Genomic DNA, 23,599 nt, shown 5'->3' with positions numbered 1-23,599 from the left:
GGAATAAACATCTATCCAATTTTTATTGAAGAATGAAATGTCAATGCGTCATCAATATTGTATTCATACTTAGCGGTGCAACTTGGCTCTTACTCAATGTATTGCGCTCAAGACGGATCTCTTTATTGGGCTAGTTGAGACATGTTTTTCATTGGGATGTGCTTGGTTTAACTAACATAATGACGTATGAGTTGTATTTGTTGGCAGGCTCTATGCTTTAGCATCGAACTATCGGATCATACCCTGATTCAGTTATACATCAAGATAACAAAACGTTTGACAAATTATCAATCCATTTTCGACAACATTGACACAATATCGACCGAAAGAACGAACGTCCTACACAAAGACTCTCAATCGTGTGTGTATCTATACAAAAAATTCCATGTTGTCACAGCAGACAATACAGTAAACGGGTTTCACTTTCTGCACTTTATATGAACCAATGGCTTCGCCAGGTCATGAGCACTAGAGTGACTTGTGACACTACTTGGCACTCCAAATCGTTCCTGCTTTATCAAATAATATTCATCCAATCACAGAAAAGAAATCAACTAACTTAATCACTACAACATCCTAATTAATGCAGTCCAAATAATCACGGAAAATGACTCGACTTCCTTTTCGACATGACACCCTCGACATTTGGAAAAGTTGAGGTTACATGCCCCCGGCTCATACACTCTTCTCACCTCTCTACCGCGTGAGGAGACAGATAGTAACAGAGTGTGAAACGGGGGCATGGAAGTCTCTCTCCTGCTTATATCAAGTTTAAACAGATCTATATGTAAATTATGAACTCAAAAAATCGAAGCTCTGGCGCAAATCATAGTTTGCAAATGCATCGAATCATCCCTTGTTGTTGCTACAAAACACAGAGTGAACCTTTTGGTTCTATGAATGACAGATTAAGTACCCAACAAGTACAATTCTAAGGTTGCTACATAAACTCTGACTTATACAAGACTTTCTTGAATATAAGAACACCTACGATGATGGAGACAAGAACGGACGAGGCACCTTGTCTAGAAAGCCCGAATTCGGTCCATGTCAAGGGCTTTGTGACTTCAAGCAAGACATTGCGAAACTGTTCTCTTAAATCGTCTAGCGATCCAGTGTTGTCAACCACTATGTCTGCCTTGGTCCTTTTCAAATCGAGTGACAACTGAGCATTTATCCTGTTTCCAGCATCATCCTCACTTGTTCTGTCCCTCGACATGAGTCTCCGGAGCTGAGTTTCAGGATCAACCCATACAACAATAATAGGCTTCGTCCACTTGTCCATCTTGGCCTCGAACAACAGAGGAACATCAAGAACAATAAATTTACACCCCTTCATCCATAGCTTCAAAATTTCCCAAAAGATTCCAGACGATATATAAGGAGCTAGCAGTCTACAAGAAGATAAAAACTAGATATTACAGCTCATATAATATGTAACTTGTGCTATAAGCTACACCAAAGTAAAATCTCATAAAGTGGTGCCACAACATTTTGAATTCGACGAAATCTAGGTAACTTTTACTAAAAGGAATTGGCATATTTTCGCTGTTTTTAAGAAATCACAATCATGAATTTTGACCTTGACGTGTCAAAACTCGAAGGAGTTCTATAGAACCTAAATGCTATTTTTTCCTTGGCCACTCTAGGTTTTACATCTAATGCAACACTAGCTTTTCAACAAGCAGCCAGGAAATCCAATGGTTAAAATTTATAAAAGAGTTTGATTTGCTCAACTGCACTAGGGGTAACGTTGAATCATACAGCACAAAGTAATAACAAAGCAGTACTCTAAACAAAATCGCAAACGAAAACTGGAGCTAATAGCAAAGGGGTGGTACCGGTTAAGAAGTTGGCGCTTTTCGGGATTAGAGAACACAATTTGTCCCAGTTTAGGCCTATCAACTTCTCCATCAAGTTGCAAAATATCCTCTCCAAATGCTGAAACAACCTTTTTCCAGCCACCAGTCCCCTTCTTCAACACATCCTGAAACCGAAAAGATACTGAGTCCATGAAACAGCCAAAAACAACACATTGCCATCAAACTTTCATGACTGTCAAAAGCATAAATATCAGGGTTTGCTCATCACTCACTCGAGCAACAAGATCCGCATCAACGACCGGAATGCCGTGTTCCTTGAAGAGATTGGAGACGGTACTCTTCCCGGAAGCAATTCCACCTGTCAGCCCCACGATCCTCATTCTTTCTACTTCCTCTGATCTTCTGCTCTTTCTGTTAACAATTGCTCCTACTATCAAATTACAATTTAAGCAAAATTACATAAAAATTAAAGTAAATTAACAAACTTTAGAGCATAGTACTCCATATTTTAATGAATTAGAATTCTGGGTTCCTAAAAATTAAGAGCCTTTGCTCCTCCCTGTAATTATTTCATAGGGATTCGACGTGGGAGTGCCGGCTGTGGACTACCTGATGCACTCCCCCTCCTCCTTTATCCGGGCTTAGTACCGGCAGTGTAAGATAACCTTACACAAGCGGAGTTCTTAGTTCTCACTGTACAGATTATGAAAAAAACATAAGAATATGCAATCTTTTTGCTTAGTTTACACATAAACAAACAGAAATTTAAAAGTTAATGGTGAATTAACAGAAAACCAATTGAATGAGAAGATATGGGGGAGACATTCCCACCAATGTCTGGAAGGGGCTGACTCAGTATTTCATCTCTGCCGTTTGGCCATGTCGATTATAATTTAGTCAAAGGTGAAGGATTACAAATGTGAAATCAAAATTACATCTTTTCTCCAAAGAAAACCCCAATTCTTCATAAAGGTTGTAACTTTCTCACCAATTACATCTAGCAATTCACAGATAACACTTTCAAACAGGAGGAAAGGAAACCCAGAAGTAAAAAATGGGGGGAAACATGAAAAGTGTACCTTCCGCGGGTGTCAAATTTGGTTAGGGCAACTTTGGACTTGTGGGTCTGAATCTGATGCTCAACAGCGATACAGTTGGTCGTAGTTGATTGAAGAACATGAAGGAAGATTTGCTGTGGAAAAAGTGGGGACTTCGGAGTTGTGAGAGTGAGGAGAGGACAGTCGGACGAAGAAGATTTTAATGACTATAAATATGTTGTTTGATTTCGTTAGTAAGAAGCGCATCTGGTGTAGTGGTATCATAGTACCCTCCCACGGTACTGACCAGGGTTCGATTCCCTGGATGCGCATGTTTTTTATTTTATTTAGGTGAGTTTCGGGGCTGCTTCTAGAGACACTTCTGCTCAATATCGCTATATGCAAGAGTCGAAATTCTTAGTCTATAACTTAGTTGTCCCTTTGTACGGTTCAGAATCGTATTTAACTTACCAATTAAAATTACGGAAAATTCTTCCATGCTACGAGTATTGGATGACCTAGGTTGGTTTGGATTAATGTTTTTATTGTGGTTCAATGAATTCAGAACATATAATGCTCGTAGCATAAAAATGAAACACGAAAATTACATTAACATTTTTAGCTATTCTAGGCACCCATGGCCTTAGGAGTGCTTCCCATTAAGTACAAAAATGAGACTTCAGTAAAACTAAAAGCACTTACGATAGAAGTGTTTTAGACAAGCACCAGCGAAAGTTCCCCCGCGTGATGCTGCGGGTTTTAGAACCGTATAAAACATGTAGAAAGTTATAAATATATATACACCCAACTCCTAATTGAAATATGCACGCAACATTAAGAAAGTTTTGAAATGAGTATTATGCTATTATTTGTATTCTTGTCAATCTTCTCATAGTAAACCTTCATTTTGAACACATAAACTATTGAGAAGCACAACCCAAGAATGGTAAATGGATTTAAGTTTATTTGTATTCTTGTCAATCTTCTCATCGTAAACCTTTAGGCCAAAATCAGCTCTAATTATATAAGTTAGAGTTTCTATGTGAGTTAGGAATATGCTGGTGTGTAGAAGATGAAGGCAAAGCACAATCCAATTAACATCAAAACAAAGGGAATTAATATTTAAAAAGTAGAACCAACAGATGAGTGAAAACTTGTGCAGCAAGTCTACATGGTGTGAAAACTTGATCCAAAATGCAGCTAAGGATGATGACTCTTTGAAACTGGAAGACGCACAGAACGCAGATAATTGGAGTGACTCGGTGTGTTAGGAAACTTCACTTCTTAAATGAAGTGACTATTCTGCGAAATTTAATTAATCAAACAATGATTGCCAAAAGAACAAGCAATAAACACTTGAGAATAAGCAAAAATTTGTTGAGCAAAAACACATTCTTTAACCCTATCTCTTCTTTCGACAGTAGTGTTCACAAACCACAATCGGTGTCACTATCTCCACGTGATGTTACATTCAACGGGATAATCAAACACTCGCGTAAACCCATTTCTTTGACTCACAGAGTGTATCATTTTAACAATTGACATACATAATTTGACCTCACTGCAAACTGTACAAACTTGTGCAATATTCTTTTCCCCTTTGTCCTGGAAAATATGGGTGCAAAATATATGCATCTTTTAAACAAAAACTCTAAATTGCACGCTAATTAGAGACTTGAAGGCTAATCTGCCATTGCGGGTGGAATTGTGTCTAAGGAGAAAAGCTGCACCAAAATGCATGGACTGTTCTTGGAATTGTGCCCAACGTACTGGATCAAACCAAAGCTGATAATACTAACAATTATTACGATTTATCTTACGATTATACAGTATGGGATGAATTTTAATTAGTAATATTAATTTCATATTTATTACAGCAGATGTAAACTCCTGTAAAACCACCCTTCTCTTAAGAGTGTATTTTTGCTCACCACCATTTAGTGTGGTGGATGCTCACCACCTTATTTATCACCGTTAAATGAGTTTGAATTTTGAGATTTGTGCTTATCCACTACACGAATCTCGAAATTTAAATTCGTCTAACGGTGATAAATAAAGTGATGAGCATATATGTGCAAAAATGCTCCCTTCTCTTAAACCCCCGGAGACTGACTCTTGCATTATGTTTGGATATAGAATTTTAATATTACTAAAGAATTTTAAAATGATGAAAATTGAAATGATGAAATTTTATTTTCTAAATTTGTGACTTTTCTTGTTTGGTTAAAAAAAAAAAAAAACAATGAAATTAAATTGAAAATTTGATAGATTTTAATAAATTTATAAATCTATGAATTTTTATACAGTTTAACTAATTTGTAGAGATTCTATGTAAAATTTTGATTCAATTCTCACAAAATCTCATGGAGTGTGACATTTATAAATGCTTAAAATACATTACAAAATCTCTCTAATTCCCTCTAATTCCTTAACTTTTCCAAATATTTTAAATTCAAATTCCCCACTTGAAATGTTATAAACTTTTTTAAAATTCTAATTGAATACATCTAGATTTCTAGGAATTTTAATAATCTATCTTTCTAGGAATTTTAATAATCTATCTTAAAATCCTAATTGAATACATATTAAATTTCAAAGAATCTCTTAAAATACTGATTGAATACACGTTAAATTTCAAACAATCATTTAAAATCCTGATTGAATTCGAGTTAGAATTCCTTAAAATCCGAACTGAATACTTGCAAAGTTGGCTTCACATAGAAAAGCTTTGGAAAAGGTAGGGGTCTTAGACTTAAACCCGGACTGTAGTCTTGTTATGTTCGTCCTCCCGCCCGTTCTCGGATGAGATGACGACGAGACCGCCACCGCAGCTCAGCCCCACAACAACCCGACTCCTCTCTCTCCTAACCAACTGCTCCTCCGCTTCTCACATCCCGCAAATCCAAACCCAACTCATCCTCCTCAACCGCCACTCGGACACCGCCGTCGCTTCCCGCTTCATCGCCGCCTGCCAATCCCTCCGCCGCCTGGATATAGCCCACCGCCACTTCCTAACGCAAATCCCCAAACCCCATGTTTTCATCTGCAACTCTCTCATCAGAGCCTTCTCTCACACCCACACCCCTCATGTCCCTTTCTCTATCTACACCCACATGCACAAAAGCTCCATTCTTCCCAACAACTTCACCTTCCCTTTCCTACTGAAGTCGATCGCCGATTCCCGGGACTTCATAAATGGGCAATGCCTGCATACCCATGTCGTGAAATTGGGTCATCTCTATGATATTTATGTGCAGAACTCGTTGTTGAATCTGTATGCGTCGTCCTCCGGCCGAATGGAGTTATGTCGAAAGGTGTTTGATGAAATGCCTCAAAGAGACGTTGTGTCATGGACGGTTTTAATTATGGGGTACCGGAATGCCGTGAATTATGACGATGCTTTGATTGCTTTTGAACAGATGCAGTTTGCTGGTGTGGTGCCAAACCATGTGACAATGGTGAATGCTTTGGCGGCGTGTGCGAATTTTGGGGCCCTTGAGATGGGGGTTTGGATACATGACTTTATAAGGAGGAGTGGATGGGAATTGGATGTGATCTTGGGAACTTCTTTGATTGACATGTATGGAAAATGTGGTAGGATCGAAGAGGGATTGGCGGTTTTCAATAGCATGAAAGAGAAGAACACATTTACTTGGAATGCTCTTATTAAAGGGCTAGCTGTTGCTAAATATGGTAAGGAGACAGTTGAGTGGTTTGAGAGGATGGAACAAGAAGGGTTCAGAATAGACGAAGTCACTTTGGTTTCGGTTTTAAGTGCTTGCAGTCACTCGGGGTTGGTTGATATGGGCAGGCAGATTTTTCGTTCCTTGAGTGATGGAAAATATGGATTTTTGCCCGGGGTCAAACACTATGCTTGTATGATTGACCTCTTAGCACGTTCGGGATGTCTCGAAGATGCTTTGAAATGCTTGAGAGAAATGCCTTTTGAGCCTACTATAACTATTTGGGGGTCGTTGTTGGGCGGTGCTAAAACTCATGGGAATATGGAATTGAGCGAGTTTGCAGCTTGGAAGCTTGTTGAACTGGATCCAGGGAATAGTGGTTACTATGTTTTGCTGTCTAATTTTTATGCAGAGATGGGAAGATGGGATGATGTTGAGAAAGTGAGGGGGATGATGAAACAGAGAGATCTTAAGAAAGACCTGGGGTGTAGTTCCGTGGAATTCGAGCGCCCGGACCAAGTTAATCAACTATTAGCACGATAAGTCAGATCGTATTTACAATTCTTTCAATAGAGGGTTAGTTACTATTGAATTGGGTTTTTCTCCATTTTACCGACTGCATCAAGTTTATTGGATGCCAAATGATAAGCATTGCTCTGATTGCAGCCTAGTTATCTTTTCGAATCTCAGTTAAAGTCAGTTGAGATCAAATTACTTGCTGTGATATGCGCTGCCCATGCGCTAACATGGGGGCGAGATTCAAACATCTTCTTCGATTGTGTTCCCATCAAGGAATGTATGGTTGGAAGGTGGTGAAGATCTGCCAAAGTGAAGCTTTCACCCGCCAAGTACTTCGATTGAGCCAGGCGTGTCTCATAAACATCAAGAACCAGAGCCAACTTGGCTTCTTATTCCTCCACAACTGCCGTGTCTGTGGTCATTTTAAGCAGAGGCTTTGTAGCTAGCTCATAGGTCAGTTTCGAGGCTGCTAGGTCGAACTTTTGGCCCTCCACCTCCGGCCACAATGATAGAACTGCCATCTTATTGGAGTCTCGGATCACCAGCGGGGTTCCCTTGGCAGCATACTCGTGGGCAATGTATTGTCTTGTTGCTCTTGTTTCTGCATATCAGAAGCCGCACGGCTTATCTTATATGCACAAATTCATGTTTCATATATGATGTGTGTCAATTTGATGTGAGGACTACAACTGCGATGCTGTATTCCAAGCCGATCACGAACTGACTTGTATTTTAACTTCTTTTCACATGAAGGTGTTTGATTGGCTTGAAGTACCGTTTTTCAATTTTGTTAATTTTATACTTGTGGTCAAATTTTCGATGTCAATTTGTCTGACACGGACTGTATCGACTATGTATGTATCTAATCTCATCTAATAAGTTGAAAGAATGGAAGGTTAAACCTCACTTGGTGTGAAATGGCATATCCATATGTTCAGAAATAGCAGATAGCAGATGACACTTTACGGTTCGATTCTCTTCTGCTCCCCCTTCCTCCTAACAACTAACGATTTAACCCACCAATGCTATTGTCGTAAAAAAAAAAATGCACCATGAGAAATAGAGCACGCAACATCTTGTACTAATTAAATTATTCGGCTACAATCAATGAAGATTTGAACCAAAACATCGTCTCAAACAAGTCAGCAGACCCGTTACAAAAATTCATCTTCAAACTTCACCAAAATTCATACCCTCAGCCACCTTCTTGGAGGCCGGCCTAGCTGAAATCTCCTCCCACCACGCCTTGACGCGAGGACGATCGTTGACCAACGAAGACCAAGGCGTCTTCATGAAATAAAAGGTGCCCGGAAAGTGGTGCAGGTCAGCCAGGCTGTAGAAATCACCAGCTAGGAACTTGTTGCTGCTCAATCTGGCCTCGTACACGTCGAGCACCTTCTTCAGCTTCTCTAAACTTGCATCGATTACCGTTTGATCTGGTTCGATTCCTACCACAGGCTTTGCGAAAAACTCGAAAATAATCGGTTCCATTGCAGGGTTGTATTGTTGGGATTCCACTTCTGTCCATACCTTCACCAATGCAGCTTCGTTGAAGTTTTCGTGACGAACGAGATCGTGTCCCGTTTCCTTGAATTTTTCTGCTACATATGCTGTGATTGCCCTAGATTCTGGTGCGACAAATGAAGAAGTTCAAACTAAATATTTGACGATAATTTTTTATACGGTAAGAAGAAGTGCAGGAGACTAAAGAACAAGAGTGAAAATCGACAGCCAAGAATATTAAGCGCTTACCGAAAAGTGTGATGCCATCGTCTTCTAATACTGGAACCAGGCCAAAGGGCTGCATGAACATGATGGAGAAAATACGATGAGCTTCTATATATACAACTGCAAAAACCATGGAGATTTGTAAAATGTTTGGAAATGAATGAAAAAATGTACATTCTTGGCAAGAAACTCAGGCTGCTTGTTTCCGCGGGCGAAAAGATCAACGGGGACAAGCTCGAAATCAACGCTTTTTTCGTGGAGACAAGCGACGACGCGAGCTGTGCAGGTCGACACAGAAAGTCCATGCAGCTTGAGCACCATTGTTGGAGTAGAAGGGAGCTTAGTAATTGCCAGTGCCTAGAGATTTTGGAGAAGAAGATATGTATGCGTTGGAGGACCAAGGTCCTTATTTAATATAACTCAAGGCTCTGAGATTCCTCTTGGTTGAGATACTCTTTGTCGGTCTTTGAAAAAAAAAAAAAAAAGAACAGTAGCACAATGTTGCAGACCTAACCTTCCGTCGGATCTTTCACATGGTTGAATGAAAGCCCCGATGCAATGACGTCAGAAGAATTGTTTCGCCCGATATAATAATTATTTTGAAATGTCAATAACAGTTATTCAACACGTAAATCGAAGAATTTTAAATGTTCTAATTAGAAGATACGATTATGAGACGGACTCATGACAAAAGGGTAAAAGAAAACCTAAAAGGACTCAAAAATAAACTTTAAGAAAATATAAAGTATTTAGAAATAACAAAAGACTTAATTCCGAACATACTGACGATATAAAATTCATACAATTGACTCTACTTAATACGACAATGCTCGATGGTTGTTCTAATAACATTTATCCAACCAGAGGGCTGAAAGTAAAATGTTGGCATAATCTTTCTTTGTATGAATAGTTACGTAGTATGTTATGTTATGTTATGTTAGTAAGACATCGACCGGTCAAACAAAGATTTCAGGGCACTGAATTTAAAATGATTGGCAGCATCTTTAGATTTGCTTTCCTTTTTAAAATAATGCACAAACTTCAAGTAAAAGATTACCAAACTTAACAATGATTACACAACATTTTTAGCTAAAAAACAATGATCTACAATATTGTTAGGGCATCTCTGACAACGAAGTTAATTTTTTTTTTGCTAAAATAATAGGTGACGAGCAGTGTACAAAAGTTTTTAAACTAGCTATTTTAATTTTTTATCTCCAACAACTTTTTAATTTACATTTATTAGTTTTATGCTTAGCTTAATGCTAATTTCTCTATCCAAACTCAATAGATTTTAAGGAGTTTTAACGAAAAGCTTACGGTACTGTTCATTTTAACGAAAAATCATATTTTTACACTAAAAAGTCAATCATAGTACTATTCATTTTACCCTTTATTTTGTCATTATCGTTAAAACTCAAAGTTTTCAAACTCTTTTCATTAGTTTTCCTTATATTTTAACCAGTTAAATCTATTGGAGTTGTAATTGTTCAAATAGCTTGCTGGAGATTGCTAGTCTATTGAAGTTGTAATTTTGTGAATTTTACGTTAAAATAGCAAAACAGCCTCATTTAGCGAGGTTGGAGATGCTCTTAACAAGAGTCGCTTTAGCATGTTTACTTAAGGAAAATAGGAGATGAATGAAAGAATCGAAAACTTAAAAACATGAAAGAGTAAAGAAAAATGATTTATTCAACTAGCTTCCCAAATTAATTTGCTTCCTGATTGTTAGGTATTTGATGACGTATATCAAAGAGAAATTCACAGTTTCGTGATTCCATGTGTTAATAATAAACACATAAAAAAAGTTAAAAACTAAAATGATTATCGTATCCATATTTTAATAAACGTATAAAACCCAAGGACCAAGTTTTAAAATTATAACAATTAAGAAAACAAAGCATTGAAAAGCAGTATAAAACATAGGATCCCAGTTGATTCTGTGACCATCAACGGTCAATTTGCAATTTCCCACACAAATGTACAACAGATGGAACCCCAGAACAAATTTAAATTTTTAATCTGCAACACAGGAAACCACAACACTAGAATTAACAACAATAACACAACGAGCTCGTAATTTTGAGGACTTTATGAGCTCTTCCCTGCAACGAGACGTTGCCAGTATCACAAACCAATCGAACACTATCATGTAAGTTAAAACGCATTACAGTGCGTGATTGACTTGAATCACAGATAAACAGTACAAAACATATTCTTTATAATTAAGTTAGTTTTTTTTTTTTTTTTTTTTTTTTTTCATTTTCTAATTTCGTTATCGGTACAACACTCAGAAATTTACAAATTTACAGTGCTCATGTATTTACAGCATGTTTTACCCATACCCTAAAACTAGGGAGAAAAACTAGCAGAAGACCAAACAGTCAAGAGAACATTATAATGTAGGAAAGGATGGATAGTACTATATTTCACTTCAAAAGGCTTCTTCGGGCTTTAGAAAGTTGTGATATTCCAGCTGGGTCATCTCTCCTCTTGTCACTGGGTCAAACTCACATCGATAGAAGCTGCATCCCAATGCAAATTGCGCAACAAAGTTTAAATTCCGAACCCATAACAAGAATGACTAAGCAAATCATACGATGTACTGTATACGAGTAATGATTGAACACTGACACGGTACGGTCATCACTAAACTGCAAAAGCATCTAAAACTAATTTGTTTTCATACCTTCCATCCATGCCAAGAATCACCACAGTATTCTTTTGGTGACCAAACGCGACAATGTATTGAGAACCCTCAAGCAAGCGAAACTGAGCAACCGACCACTCTGAGCTAAAATACTTGGGCAGCACACCTGCAATACAAACCGCACACAGATCCAGAATGACAAGAATAAGTGTTGTTTGCCGGTGTACATGAAACATGTGGTATCACGTACTAAGGAAGGAAGCACAACAAACGGCCTTCATCCACACACACTCAGATTGTACCTTATTTCTAACAATTATTTTACACAAGCACACATCTTGCACCTAAATTTTGGTTTAAAAATCTCACACTGTCCCAGTGAAAATGCATCACAACATGTGCTTTATTGGGTATTCAGGATTCGCTAGTTTTTCAGCAAATGGTACTGGAAATTGAGATAAAGCAAAATTTAATCCTGTCAACATGATGCTAGACTTTGCTGATAAAAGTTAAAGTGCCAATGAGCATATACAAATGTAGTTCTTATATCATATCTGTAACATCAAATTCTTCCCCTAGCAGTAAAACAATAAGAATTGAAGTGGTATAGAAATCCCTAATACCAACCATTGACAGATAGTAAACATAAATGTTTAAAAACAGCAAACAGAGTAGAATAACTCAATCATTTAGGCGTGGGAGTTTACCTCTGATGAAAGAAAGAGATGAGTTTGATGACGAAACCGCAAGATTTGGATCAGATGCACTTCGGAGGTTCTCATTTGAGGATCCAGAATTAACCTTGAGGTTGAAAACATGGACCGTTCCCTTGTCACTCGAGACTGCTAACCACTGGGCAGTTGAAGAGAATGCCAAACTATAGATTTCTGCTCTGTCTGCACCCCTCCTTACCTGCAATGTATCCAATTAACTATCATACATCCATAATTCTACCAACCCGTAATCATACGTCTACAACAGTTAAGACTTCCAATGGAGGAGGAGGGTTGCACCCTCCTCAATGTTCAGATAAAAAGAAAAGAACTGGAGAAAACAATCTTCCTAAGTCCACTAAGCAAAAGCATACAGAAAACAAACATGTATTGACCTCGTAATGAACAGTATCTGATTTAAAACACTGAAACACGAATCCAGTACAAACTGAAATATAAATCACCATGCCAATGAACTCTAACCTGCAACTTACAGCTGCTTTTGAATTAAGCAACGCCCCTAAATTTATATCCAAAACTTGAAACCCTAAATACTCAGTCATTAGAAGTAAATTTTTAACACCGCCCCTGTTAATGATAGAAGAAACTACCTCTAACTTAAGAATGTTCGAACCCTGTACAAACTGAAATATAAATCACCATTTTGATGAACTCTAAGCTGCAAATTATACTTGATTAATACTACTACAAGGCTTCAAATTAAGCAAAGACCCTAAATTCATATCCGAAATTCGATACTAAGCAATCCCAATTCTCTCTAATCATAAGAAGTCTCTATATTCAAGAACTTCAAGCTCAAATACATAACACATTTGCATTGAAACTTCATTATACCACTAAAAGGCTTTCAAATTAAGTAAAACCCCTAAATTCATATCCAAAATTCGATACCAAGCAATCCCAATTCAGTCTAATCATGAGAAGCCCCAATGTTCAAGAACTTCAAGCTAAAAAAATATAACATATTGCTTTGAATTATGACCAAGTTCAGATATTTTCAAGCTAAACTGAATAAAAATTATACCTCTTGCAGCAAAGTTCCATCGAGAGTATTGAATATCCGAACAAGAGTCCCTTTATTGCTGGCGGTGGCGAGCAGCTGGCCGTCCGGCGTGAGTGCAAAGCAGGCAAGCCTGGAATCATGAGCCATGATGAACTTGGTCCGGTTCGACCCGTAATGCTCCACCCTAACCTGCCCCTTCTGCAGGCCAGGGCACACCAGCACCAGCGACCCCACCACCTGCGACACCGCGCACAGCCCCTTGGGGTTCGCGATCGTCTCAATCTGGTGCACCAGCTTCAAGTCGGCGAAATTGTACACGAATATCTTCTGCTCTAAAACGACCACAATTCGGTCCCTCCGGAGACGCACGGACCGGACAACGGAGCGGAATGAGAGCTCCCCGATGCACCGCCCCTGGTGGTCGTCCCAGATCATGACTTTACTGGTCGGGTACTGAGGGTCGGGCCCACCGCCGACTATGGCCAAGATGTTGCAGCGAAACAGCATCTCGACGACGCCGATTCCGCCCCCGTTGTCGAAGTCACGGCGGAAGAGCTCGCGGAACGGGTCGCAGTTGTAGATCCGGAACCCGTGGTCTGTCCCCACGGCGAAGCAGGCCTGGTCTTGGTTAAAGCAGACGTGGAAGAGCGACGGAGGCGAGCGGGGAGCCGGAGGAGGAGACTCCGGGGGCGAGGAAGAGAAGGGCATGTTGTTGTGGAGGTTGTGGTCAGAGTTAGGGTTTGGAGGCGATTGGGGGTCGTGGTTGTCATCGCTGGAGTCAACGACAGAGGTAGGGTTGTCGTCGGTGGGATCGGAGAGGAAGGCGGCGGCGGAGTTGGGGTCGGGCCAGGTGGTAGCCAAGGCGGAGAGGGTGGCCATGGGAGGGGGATCTCTGGGTGGTGGGATTTTTGAGGATTCTGAGGGGTACGTTTAGATGATCGGGAACTAGAAGAGGATAGGATGCGCTGAAATTACTGTTTGAGCCTTTTCGGAATTGGGCAGAAGGGGAAACAGGAAGCGAGGTTTTGGTGGCAAATTTAGGGAGAAGAAAGGGGCAATATTGTCATTGTAAAAACACAGGTGAGTTTATTCGTACCCGTGGATTGGAGTGCACGACAAAAGCGGAGATGTGTTTCGCGTCGAAACCACGGAACGTATGATGGGAAAGCACTCATGTTCCCCCCGCCGGCCCCCGGGGGGGTGGAATTGTAATTTAATGATGAAAAAGGGGTTTTAAAAAAGTGCGCGCCGTTGCCGGGGATCGAACCCGGGTCACCCGCGTGACAGGCGGGAATACTTACCACTATACTACAACGACCTTGTTGTTAATTGAACGAAATTACTCATATTTAATAGTTGATCTTTTTATCTTCGATAAATAAATGCAATTGCAAGACGATTCATAAGTGTACCATTCATTTCAAAGACAAAATCCTTCTTCATCGCTAACTCTTGGATTGAAAAAAACTGTCCACATGTTGTTTCTTCATCTTCACTCATCGTTTCTAACAGAGCCATGAGAAAAAGTGCTCGTGCATTCACTCAGAAACATGCCGGAAGAAGAACTAGGAAATGATAATTAACATACCGTCACGCTGTTTCCAAAGGAGCAGTGGCAAACTGTCAGCTTTGCATCCAAGTACCTTGAAAGAATTTTCACATCCATGCAGGTTGGTTCGGCTGAGGAGGTGTAAACACGAAACACTACATTCAAACCTCTTTGTGCAATTTGCTCCTATCCAAATAGTCTATGCATGTAGAAATTAACGTAAAAACAGAATAATTGCGAGGCTTTTTTACTTTGGTTCGCTCCGTTCTCGATATTCTTCAAGAATTCCATGTCACTTTCTTTCTCACTCTGCACAACCTGCTGCAGTTCCCCAAATAATCCAATTCTACAAAAGTGCCAGTATTTAACCACATTCAGAAATCAGTCCGGAATTCACTAAAGATCAACTGCACTTGTTTAACAGGATCGTACCATTTACCTTAATGGTTTAGGCACTGCAACAAGGGTTCTGTCACTTAGAGCTACCTGAAATCGATCCACCAATGTTTGCCTCTTTACCTCCGGTTTATCAAGCTTCCGAATTTGATCTTCAGCCTGCTAAAGAATATATGTTAAATATGGTACTGATTTGAACTGGAATAAGCCTATAAGGAAATGAGAAAAGGGAGATACCTCGCTATCACTTGGCGATCCAGGGCCTAAGTGCTCAGGGGAGCTTTCATTGTCAATGACTCTATCTCCGAGTGAAGATACTATTTTCATAGCAGGCTGCGCCCTTTAACATCTTTTTCTACGATACTGAAACAGAAACTAGATCACACAGAGAACAGAAAGATGTAAATGAGAAAAGGAAGGGAAAAACATGTTTGAAGAGAGAACCATTTTAGAAATTCCTCTCAGCATCGTTGTCTTATCCTGAAGGCCATATAAAAGCTCCGCCATTGACTGCTCAATAGATCCATTCCCAAGTTCATTTACTTCAATAGGCACAATCTCCAACTAATTTTCCTCTTCTCCTTGAATATAGGGAATAAACTCAGAATCCAAATATTCTTCGGTTATAGGCTCAATTGTGTTCAGCATGTCAGACACTTGTTGAACCTTGAATGAACGTCACTTTCGTTCTTAGATACAGAAATGCAAGAGGGTTCTTCTTTGTGAGTCGTGAAACGGAAGGAAAATCTTGGCTTGCCTTTGCTTTTGAGTCCTACAACAATTGATTCTCGAGTTTAACAGAACACTAGGTTGTGACAATGTAAACTAGATGAACGATCACCTTTACCTTTGGAAGATTTATTCACTTCCGAATAATCAGATTTTGATGATGAACACGACGCTTTTTCATTCAACAGCATGAGTGCCTCAGCTTCTTTACTCGCTGCAGACCAAGTGTATGATTTGTCTTCTTTCTCACTTCCAATGCAATGAACGTCATCCCTCTGCAACTTTTTAGCACCAAGTGTAACAGAAACTCTCGAGCGCATGTTGTTCGCCTTTTCCAAAAACAGTTAACAAGCACATTACTCTTTGCATTAGAACAGAATACCGAAATAAGATATCTCTATATCCGAGTGCATACTACCTCTTCGTCAGAGCTCACTTCATCTACCAAGCTGCAGGCATACGCATTAGCACCTGCATCCAAAAGAATTAAACAAATATCACTGCTGCTCAATAGAGCCTATACCGGTTCAACCCAAGTAGCCATTTTCGAAAAAACACAACACCTATCAGCACTTCTAGCCGTGACGAAAGGGGTAATTCCTTGGGAATTTTAACGAAACACTTTCGGTACTGTTTACTTTTAATGAAAAACCACATTTTCACCTTTTATGGTACTATTCACTTATACGTTTATTTGTCATTTTTCATTAAAACTAAAGTTTTTAAGGACTTTTTGTTAGTTTTCCTTACTTTCTTATGTTTAGGAATAGAATTATGGTTAATACACCATCTCTTCCTGCAACACAAGTTTCTACAGTAAAAGTAAAACATAGTAACTATAATCATTTATCTTTTGTACAGGACGATATTCTATCCTAAACAATTCTAACATACGGAGAGTGGGATTTGATTCGAACTCGTTGCAAAGAAGCTGACACACTACTTGGATGAACTGTCCTAACTCACATTGCAAGGTAATACAACTAGAAAAGCAGTTCAAATAATTTTCTCTGTACTTTCTCATATTTTCCTGGTATCCAAACACATTGTACCGATCTTTCGCCAATTATAACTACATAAACAATGCACATACATACAAATTAAATCAAGAACATTGAAGTTTAAAGCAAAATAAATATGAACATTAAAAAATAAATAAAACCTTTTTCTTGGTGGAACCGCCAATCGCAGCGCAATAGGGAAAATCTCGGTCCGATTCTTCCTCATCTTCCCAGATGAACAACCAAAAAACACTTCAATCCAAGAATCCCAATTCAGAAAAACACAGATAAAATGCGAGAATCGAATCGAGGGAGTGTACCGGAACTGCTTCGATCAGAATCCGGAATTGTCTGAAAACAACGCATAGCACGGCGGCGGAGCTTATAAATCTTCAGAAACGGGGGAAATTGTGGGTTCAAAGGACGAGGTTCCCCGGCGGTCGGTTTTGCCGCCAAATTTGGTCTCGATGCGTATGTAAGCGACACGTGTCCTATCTATTTTTTTGTCTCGGCCCACCACAATTGTCCTCGCGGACCGCACACTAATTTTGAAACATCAGATCTCTTTCCATCAAATCCAACGAATGAAGTTGCTTGGGTTTTAGAAATTTGATCTAACAATAAAATTATTATAATTTGAGAAAAAAAACGTCTGTTTTAATCCTTTGATCAAATTTCAAAAATCTAAATCATTTTATAATGGACTTTGATAAAAAAATCCGGAAATGATCTCTTTCCCTCTAGCTAAACCAAGACCACTTCACTGTCGCTCCACCCCGGACACATACCCACATCAACCGATGAAAACAAAATCATCAAATCATTACCTCCCAATCCCACGGTCCAGATCAAATATCAGATGAGTGCAGGGTAGACTCTGTTTGACTCAATCATTTTGTAGCGCGCGATTTGAAATCCCGAAAGTTTCGATTTTTAAATATATCAGCAAGAAGAACACTGACAGAGTCGATTCAAGGAAGACGAAAAAGGGGATGAATCGGAGGGAGATGAAGGGAGCGCTACCGAGGCTTCAGCTAGGGGAAACCCACCAATCGGCGTTTTCCACGTCATCATCGAACCCCTCTCGCTTCCAGAACCTTCTGGAAGCCGGAGCTGCCGACGGCAGCCTTCCCTCCTCCGCTCCTCTCGGCACCGACGTTGACCCCAGTTTCGACGACCGGGAGTTCATACTCAGCCAAGACTTCTTCTGGTAAGATCCTCCGCGTCATCAATTTTGTAAATTTTCAAGCTTTTTGGGATTTGAATTCGAAAATGGATGAAAAATTGGAATTTTCTTGTTCTGGGTTTTGATTGATGTAGCACTCCCGATTATATCACACCGGATAATCAGCATATGGTGAACGGCTGGGATTGCAGCAAGGTACAATGGATGGATTGGATTTTACAATTTGTGTAAATTTGAGCTTGGGTGTAAAGATTGTTGCTTTAATGTGTTTTGTTTCTATTTTTATTTGTGTAAAATTGAGCTTGGGTGTAAAGATTGTTGCTTTAATGTGTTTTGTTTCTATTTTTAGCTGGAAGATATCCCTTGCCCCAGATCACCCGAGAAATCGAATACCGTTAAGTCGAAGAGGCGCAGGCAGGATCAGAGTAAGGCTAAAAGTTTTACTTTGTTACTACAAGTAAATTCTGATGAAAAACTACTTGGTAATTGGAATTGCTTGTAAAAATTCATAGTTGATGCAGATGACATCTCATTGAATCCTCTCAGCCCTACGTTGTTCGGAAATGAGCCGGTAGTTGAGCTTGAGAAAAATGTTTTTGGCATGGATGAGGTTGTGATGGAGAAACCAATAGCAACAGAACCACGGAAGAAGCAAAATTATGTATCTCAATCTGCAGTGGCTTTATGCTGTCGTGTCATGCCTCCTCCGTGCTTGAAGAACCCTTATTTGAAGGATGCTTCAGAAATTGGCATTGATCCTTTTGGCAACCAAAGATCAAAGGGTATGCTTGTGTTAGTTGCCAATGAGACGTTATTTCAATATTAAGACAAAGGTAGAACCCTTTATTCACTTTCAGTTTTCAAGTTCTAATTGTTAATGCTGCAATTTACAGCTTTTTTCCCTGTAATTATGGGCGGAAATGGCCTTTCTCGTTACTGTGCTGATTTTCATGAGATTGAGGTACCTACCAAACTCGAAAAGTTTATGGATTTAAGCATAAATATTGCTTGCTAATTCGAAATTTTTATGTTGGTGCACTTGGCTAACGTGTTTGTAATTTGCCTTCTCTTTCTAGCAAATCGGCAGTGGGTACTTCAGTCAAGTATTCAAAGTCTTGAACAGAATTGATGGTTGTTTGTATGCAGTGAAACGTAGCATGAAGCAGTTGCATCAGGATACAGAAAGGTTGCTTACTCATGCTCTAGATATATCTGCCATTCGTTGAAGCCATTTGCTTATGCATTTTATTACTTTTGTATCCTTTGCAGGAGAAAGGCTATGATGGAAGTTCAATCTTTGGCAGCTTTAGGTAGGTTTCCGTTGCTTCATCTGTTTGACTCTATGGCAATTGCTTTTACATGGTTTAATCGTTGTGCTTTATCTAGGGTCCCATGAAAACATTGTTGGATACTACTCGTCTTGGTTTGACAATGAGCAGCTGCACATTCAGATGGAACTATGTGATTACAGCTTATCCATCAACAAGTTTTCCCGACCATTCAAAGAGGGGGAGATTTTAGAAGCCTTTTATCAGGTTTGTGTGATGAGTTTTAACAAGCTTCGCACTTATAGAGTTATAGTAACCCATGTAATGTTTATTATAAACACGTCCTAGCACCAAAACTTTTAGGAGACTGAATACCTAGCAGGGATCCGTTTTTACTACACTTGAGAAGCCAAAGTCTTCACTCATGAACGCTTACATTGAATCCTAATATTCAATGCTTATACTCCCCTCTAGCTTATAGAGTGCACTCAATCATGAATTCTTGATTCCCAAAAATCTTAATATATTCGAGTGTGTGTGTGTGTGTGTTCTGTTTCCCCGTCCTTTGATAGATATTATACCCTTTTCTTGACACTGTTTTAGATGTTCGGTATTTGGTGTTGAGCTCAGTCCTTCACTTGCTTGATTATATAGAAAATACTATATGAACGAAGATCACGGGGCTATTGTAAACTAGATGGAATGGATTTAATCTAATGAATGTCCGTAGTCATATCGGAGACACTTTGGCATGCATGCACACACTCACTGGCATTGACACATATCTGGGATCCTATCTGGCAGGCTGTAGTCTTAGATTAATTTGAACGCTTTTTAGCTTGACAATGTTTCATCTTCTGTTGGTATATGCTAATTTCACATGTAAAAATATGTACAGGTTGCAAAAGCGTTGCAGTTTATACACGGGCGAGGAATAGCTCACTTAGATGTAAAACCTGATAATATATATGTGAAGAATGGTGTTTATAAGCTTGGTGACTTTGGATGTGCAACTCTACTTGACAACAGCCTGCCAATTGAAGAGGGTGATGCTCGATATATGCCTCAAGAAATCCTGAATGAGAAATATGATGATCTTGATAAGGCTGATATCTTCTCCTTGGGAATTGCTGTTTATGAGCTTATTAGAGGTTCACCTTTGCCAGAATCAGGACCTCAAATTTTACATCTCAGGGAGGGAAAGTTGCCACTCCTTCCTGGTCATTCGTTGCAATTTCAGAACTTACTCAAGGTAACATCACCTTTTCCTTTCCATTAGTGGTTGGATTTTGTTTTCTGTGGCTGTGCACTTGTGACTGTTTCACTTTTGCTATTTCTATTTGTTGCAATTAATTTTCATGCGAGAATCACATCTCTCGTGCTGGATTACGAACTGCGAATCTTTGTTAAAGAAAATGGTATTCACAGATGATTAATTTTCTAAGAAACCAGTTGCATTCTACACGTAGCATCCTATGATTCTTAGTTGGTTTGTGCTACTAAACGAACCCTGTGATAGCGTTGCTGATTGCATTACAATCTCTCAGGTCATGTTGGATACAAATCCAGTCTGGAGGCCGTCAGCGAAAGATTTAGTCGAAAATCCAATTTTTGACAAGGTGCGGCGAAATGGACGAGCCTAGGGTAACCACGGTCGCCTTTGGAAGAGGATGGCATGTTGTATTTGCCATCCATATGCAGCATCAGCAGGCCCTGCAAAACAGGCAAAGGAAAGTTTGTGAAGAATGACCAATTTTGTATCTATAAGTTCTTCCTCTAATATATGCACCTAATTTTCCACTTGTGTGGTGCATATTCTGAGACTCGAGGAATTCTTGGTCATGTACTCATGGTTATGTGCTGCTAATGAAAAAGGTCTAATTCTCACGGAATGCACTTTGAACAGAGTTTGAATTCTCTTTTTATTCGTTCGTAGGGATGTTAATGTGCAAAGGAGAGAAAAAGTCTATGAATTTGTTAACAGGCGAGTTCCACACTTTGGAGTCTAAGGTCTCGTTCGGAAAGTAATTTTGAGAGGGCTTTAATCACTTCTGGGAGAAGGATATGTGCTTTTCTATAAATCACTTTTGGTGTTTTTGCTTGAAATCACGATGGCTAGTGATTTTAAGGAAAAGCACCTCTCATGAGCTGCTTCTTAGAGTCACTTTCGAATGACCCCATCACCCATTGTAGCTAAATCGTAAGGAGTATAACTGATAGCTACAACTTACATATACATATATAAGATAGCACTAAACTGGGAGAAAAACTTCAATACAGGTATTTGGACCATATGATGCATCCGATTACACATAAAAACACCTCTTCCCTAGGCGGATTTACCTACATTGACATTTCTGCATGCAGTCTAATATCTTAGTAGATAGGGTGTTGAGTTTCTACTCATATATCTTGAGTTCGAAACTCTATCATTTCCTAAATTATTTTAATAGTTTCGAAACCTCCACTTTGTCCTAATAATAATAAATTCAAATTATATATATCTAACCTATACTAGCATTCTAGACTAATAATACAACGCCATTTGTTTTCAATTTCTTATGTGGCGTTATTTAATTGGTTTATGATACAGTCACCTTAGTATTCTTATTTCATGTAAGTCCTATATTTTGTTCCATGATCCCATATACTTGCTCGTTGGTCCCTACACTTTGTATGTGTTGCCATAGTACAGTGGCCCTACCGAATACCCCCTCCTAAAACATGTAACTCTTGTTCTCAGCATCATGTTTACAAAATCTTTCAGCCGTTTATACAGAAAAGCTTCAATTGAATAATCCAAAATGTAATTTTTTTTTTTACCAAATCATGCTTATACCTAACCTGATTCGTAAGGTGGGAACATGATCTATAGCCACAATATTTTTTGTAGCTTTTGAGTGACTAGTTTTCGATGGCAACCAGAAAACACGTAGAAAGTTGTCGTGGAGTTGGATGCATTATGTACTTTTAAAACACAAAGTTGACAACAACTACTTTGGTCGAGCAAATTAACAACGGACAACACTGCTATTAGTCGTAGCTAGAATACGAAGATGCTAGTGTGAAAGAGATTCACTCCAAATCTCTATGTCTAGAGTGCGGATTAAGAGATCTGGACTATTTGAGAAAGTGACAAAGAGATTCAGACTGTTTAAGGTTTAAATTTTTATAAAGTGGACCAGTAAGATAAGCGAATGAGGATTTTAACATAGAAATAGAGTGGTCCAGATTTCTGATGTGAAAACTTCGGACACATATATTTGCAGTGAATCTCAATTCATGCTAATATACATTATATAGGACCTCAACAAATACAATACAATCTCGTAGAATACGATTGAGTACAAAATATGATACACATTCGCGTGAGCCTTGAGTTGCATGCCTGCCATGAAGCTGCAAATGCAATGTAACCGTCACATTCAAATATTTCTCGTATAATAGTAACGGATGTGACGTTTAGTCGATTGGAATATGTCGGCAGCATGTGTGATTAGTCATATTTTACAACTAGCCGTTTATATGCGAAAGTCTAGTTGCTTAGTACAAACTAATACATTATTTTTCTCTAATCATGCATTCACTAAGTAGTTACTAATCAAGGTGTGTCCACAATAATTTGTAGCATAATTTGACTAAAAGGTTTAGTTAATTAATTAGCATGACAATTGGATCTAGATCATATACACGCGTAAATATTTGTCTTTGAGACTTTGAGTTGGAATATTCTTGCATAACATAAGCATCTGTTTTTGAAAACTAATATTCAATAAGAGCATACGGTGTTAGAAAACTATAGCAGTCATTGTTATCTAATTCGACGGAAAAATTAAAAATATTAAATCATGAATCTTACAAAATATATATATATATATATATATATATATATATCCATATACATGTAATGCAAATATAGGAGCATTTTAGCGCTAATTAGTTTTTATTTTTATTTTGAAAAGAAGTGGTAGTGATAATTCATTGATGCGAAAAAGACGATTACAACAAAAAATACAAAATCGATGTCAACTGAGTACATCTTCTCAGTGATCAAATCCTTAATTTGAAGAGAATAAGCACACAACAGGCAAACTTAATCTCTATATAGCAACCACAATGAACAAAGAAACACAAAAACTATATTCGGTATAAATTCGTCGCAATAAATCGTCGTGGACACTAACCAGTAGAATGCGATTTTGACCCACCGCAACCACAAAGCCAATTCAAATCCACGTTCTATTTCAAAACGAGGGCATCGAAAAAGATGAAAGGTATAACAAAATAGTAGGC

The 23,599-nt window shown here is 38.8% G+C and overlaps 5 protein-coding genes, 2 non-coding genes and 1 pseudogene across 18 annotated transcripts; 3 read left to right on the top strand and 5 right to left on the bottom strand.

Annotated features, from left to right (window-relative positions):
• Positions 1–817: 817 nt before the first annotated feature.
• LOC137742437 (dephospho-CoA kinase-like) lies at positions 818–5,108 on the bottom strand. 10 transcript variants are annotated; one of them, XM_088680496.1, is made up of 6 exons: positions 2,903–5,108; positions 2,655–2,820; positions 2,433–2,516; positions 2,096–2,253; positions 1,842–1,987; positions 818–1,394 (listed from the first exon to the last, which is right to left on the bottom strand). In XM_088680496.1, exons 4-6 carry the CDS (start codon positions 2,201–2,203, stop codon positions 941–943), a joined length of 708 nt encoding a protein of 235 aa, XP_088536622.1. In that variant the 5' UTR covers positions 2,204–2,253; positions 2,433–2,516; positions 2,655–2,820; positions 2,903–5,108; the 3' UTR covers positions 818–940. The 10 variants fall into 10 exon arrangements, with proteins under 10 accessions (XP_088536622.1, XP_088536624.1, XP_088536623.1 ...); XM_088680498.1 differs by having other exon boundaries at positions 2,096–2,234; XM_088680497.1 differs by lacking the exon at positions 2,433–2,516.
• TRNAG-CCC (transfer RNA glycine (anticodon CCC)) lies at positions 3,122–3,192 on the top strand. Its single transcript has one exon. It is a non-coding gene; the product is annotated as a tRNA-Gly (tRNA).
• A 468-nt stretch (positions 5,109–5,576) lies between the features above and the next one.
• Positions 5,577–7,975, top strand: LOC137743705 (pentatricopeptide repeat-containing protein At5g43790). The gene is made up of 2 exons (XM_088680409.1): positions 5,577–7,119; positions 7,210–7,975. The coding sequence occupies exon 1, from the start codon at positions 5,668–5,670 to the stop codon at positions 7,084–7,086; it is 1,419 nt and encodes a 472-aa protein (XP_088536535.1). The 5' UTR covers positions 5,577–5,667; the 3' UTR covers positions 7,087–7,119; positions 7,210–7,975.
• Positions 7,976–8,122: 147 nt separating this feature from the next.
• Positions 8,123–9,330, bottom strand: LOC137741350 (glutathione S-transferase F13). The gene is made up of 3 exons (XM_068481073.2): positions 8,965–9,330; positions 8,815–8,863; positions 8,123–8,690 (listed from the first exon to the last, which is right to left on the bottom strand). The coding sequence occupies exons 1-3, from the start codon at positions 9,109–9,111 to the stop codon at positions 8,233–8,235; spliced, it is 654 nt and encodes a 217-aa protein (XP_068337174.2). The 5' UTR covers positions 9,112–9,330; the 3' UTR covers positions 8,123–8,232.
• A 1,537-nt stretch (positions 9,331–10,867) lies between these two features.
• LOC137741974 (autophagy-related protein 18a) lies at positions 10,868–14,326 on the bottom strand. The gene is made up of 4 exons (XM_068481691.2): positions 13,199–14,326; positions 12,148–12,352; positions 11,480–11,606; positions 10,868–11,315 (listed from the first exon to the last, which is right to left on the bottom strand). The coding sequence occupies exons 1-4, from the start codon at positions 14,054–14,056 to the stop codon at positions 11,225–11,227; spliced, it is 1,281 nt and encodes a 426-aa protein (XP_068337792.2). The 5' UTR covers positions 14,057–14,326; the 3' UTR covers positions 10,868–11,224.
• Positions 14,327–14,423: 97 nt separating this feature from the next.
• TRNAD-GUC (transfer RNA aspartic acid (anticodon GUC)) lies at positions 14,424–14,495 on the bottom strand. The gene has a single exon. It is a non-coding gene; the product is annotated as a tRNA-Asp (tRNA).
• LOC137741789 (uncharacterized) lies at positions 14,428–17,349 on the bottom strand (annotated as a pseudogene). The gene is made up of 10 exons (XR_015952903.1): positions 17,173–17,349; positions 17,014–17,078; positions 16,415–16,451; positions 16,270–16,322; positions 15,970–16,180; positions 15,567–15,894; positions 15,360–15,485; positions 15,166–15,281; positions 14,974–15,072; positions 14,428–14,856 (listed from the first exon to the last, which is right to left on the bottom strand). The product of XR_015952903.1 is annotated as an uncharacterized LOC137741789 (transcript).
• A 207-nt stretch (positions 17,350–17,556) lies between these two features.
• Positions 17,557–21,198, top strand: LOC137743903 (wee1-like protein kinase). Of its 2 annotated transcripts, none has more exons than XM_088679020.1 (10): positions 17,557–18,062; positions 18,173–18,233; positions 18,388–18,463; positions 18,551–18,820; positions 18,932–18,999; positions 19,115–19,224; positions 19,308–19,348; positions 19,425–19,573; positions 20,205–20,558; positions 20,854–21,198. In XM_088679020.1, exons 1-10 carry the CDS (start codon positions 17,845–17,847, stop codon positions 20,947–20,949), a joined length of 1,443 nt encoding a protein of 480 aa, XP_088535146.1. In that variant the 5' UTR covers positions 17,557–17,844; the 3' UTR covers positions 20,950–21,198. The 2 variants fall into 2 exon arrangements, with proteins under 2 accessions (XP_088535146.1, XP_068339934.2); XM_068483833.2 differs by having other exon boundaries at positions 17,724–18,062; positions 18,560–18,820.
• The last annotated feature ends 2,401 nt before the right edge of the window (positions 21,199–23,599 follow it).

Source organism: Pyrus communis, chromosome 11 (assembly GCF_041283825.1).
Source record: "Pyrus communis isolate YQ-2024b chromosome 11, ASM4128382v1, whole genome shotgun sequence".
In the NCBI taxonomy this organism is placed as follows: Eukaryota; Viridiplantae; Streptophyta; class Magnoliopsida; order Rosales; family Rosaceae; genus Pyrus; species Pyrus communis.
The sequence above is the reverse complement of the archived record's forward strand: the minus strand, read 5'-3'. Positions and strand labels throughout refer to the sequence as shown.

Bases quoted from the DNA above. Each gene is read 5' to 3' on its own strand.
- LOC137743903 (XM_088679020.1), top strand. From the start codon at position 17,845: ATGAATCGGAGGGAGATGAAGGGAGCGCTACCGAGGCTTCAGCTAGGG. The intron at 18,464-18,550 runs GTAAGGCTAAAA...AAAAATTCATAG, and splicing joins GAGGCGCAGGCAGGATCAGA to TTGATGCAGATGACATCTCA. The intron at 19,000-19,114 runs GTACCTACCAAA...TTCTCTTTCTAG, and splicing joins CTGATTTTCATGAGATTGAG to CAAATCGGCAGTGGGTACTT.
- LOC137742437 (XM_088680496.1), bottom strand. From the start codon at position 2,203: ATGAGGATCGTGGGGCTGACAGGTGGAATTGCTTCCGGGAAGAGTACC. The intron at 1,988-2,095 runs GTGAGTGATGAG...TTTCGGTTTCAG, and splicing joins ATGCGGATCTTGTTGCTCGA to GATGTGTTGAAGAAGGGGAC. The intron at 1,395-1,841 runs GTACCACCCCTT...ATCTTCTTGTAG, and splicing joins AAGCGCCAACTTCTTAACCG to ACTGCTAGCTCCTTATATAT.
- LOC137741350 (XM_068481073.2), bottom strand. From the start codon at position 9,111: ATGGTGCTCAAGCTGCATGGACTTTCTGTGTCGACCTGCACAGCTCGC. The intron at 8,864-8,964 runs GTACATTTTTTC...ATGTTCATGCAG, and splicing joins CTGAGTTTCTTGCCAAGAAT to CCCTTTGGCCTGGTTCCAGT. The intron at 8,691-8,814 runs GTAAGCGCTTAA...TTGTCGCACCAG, and splicing joins CGATGGCATCACACTTTTCG to AATCTAGGGCAATCACAGCA.
- LOC137741974 (XM_068481691.2), bottom strand. From the start codon at position 14,056: ATGGCCACCCTCTCCGCCTTGGCTACCACCTGGCCCGACCCCAACTCC. The intron at 12,353-13,198 runs GTATAATTTTTA...GATACATTGCAG, and splicing joins ATGGAACTTTGCTGCAAGAG to GTAAGGAGGGGTGCAGACAG. The intron at 11,316-11,479 runs GTATGAAAACAA...ATTGGGATGCAG, and splicing joins ATTCTTGGCATGGATGGAAG to CTTCTATCGATGTGAGTTTG.
- LOC137743705 (XM_088680409.1), top strand. From the start codon at position 5,668: ATGACGACGAGACCGCCACCGCAGCTCAGCCCCACAACAACCCGACTC.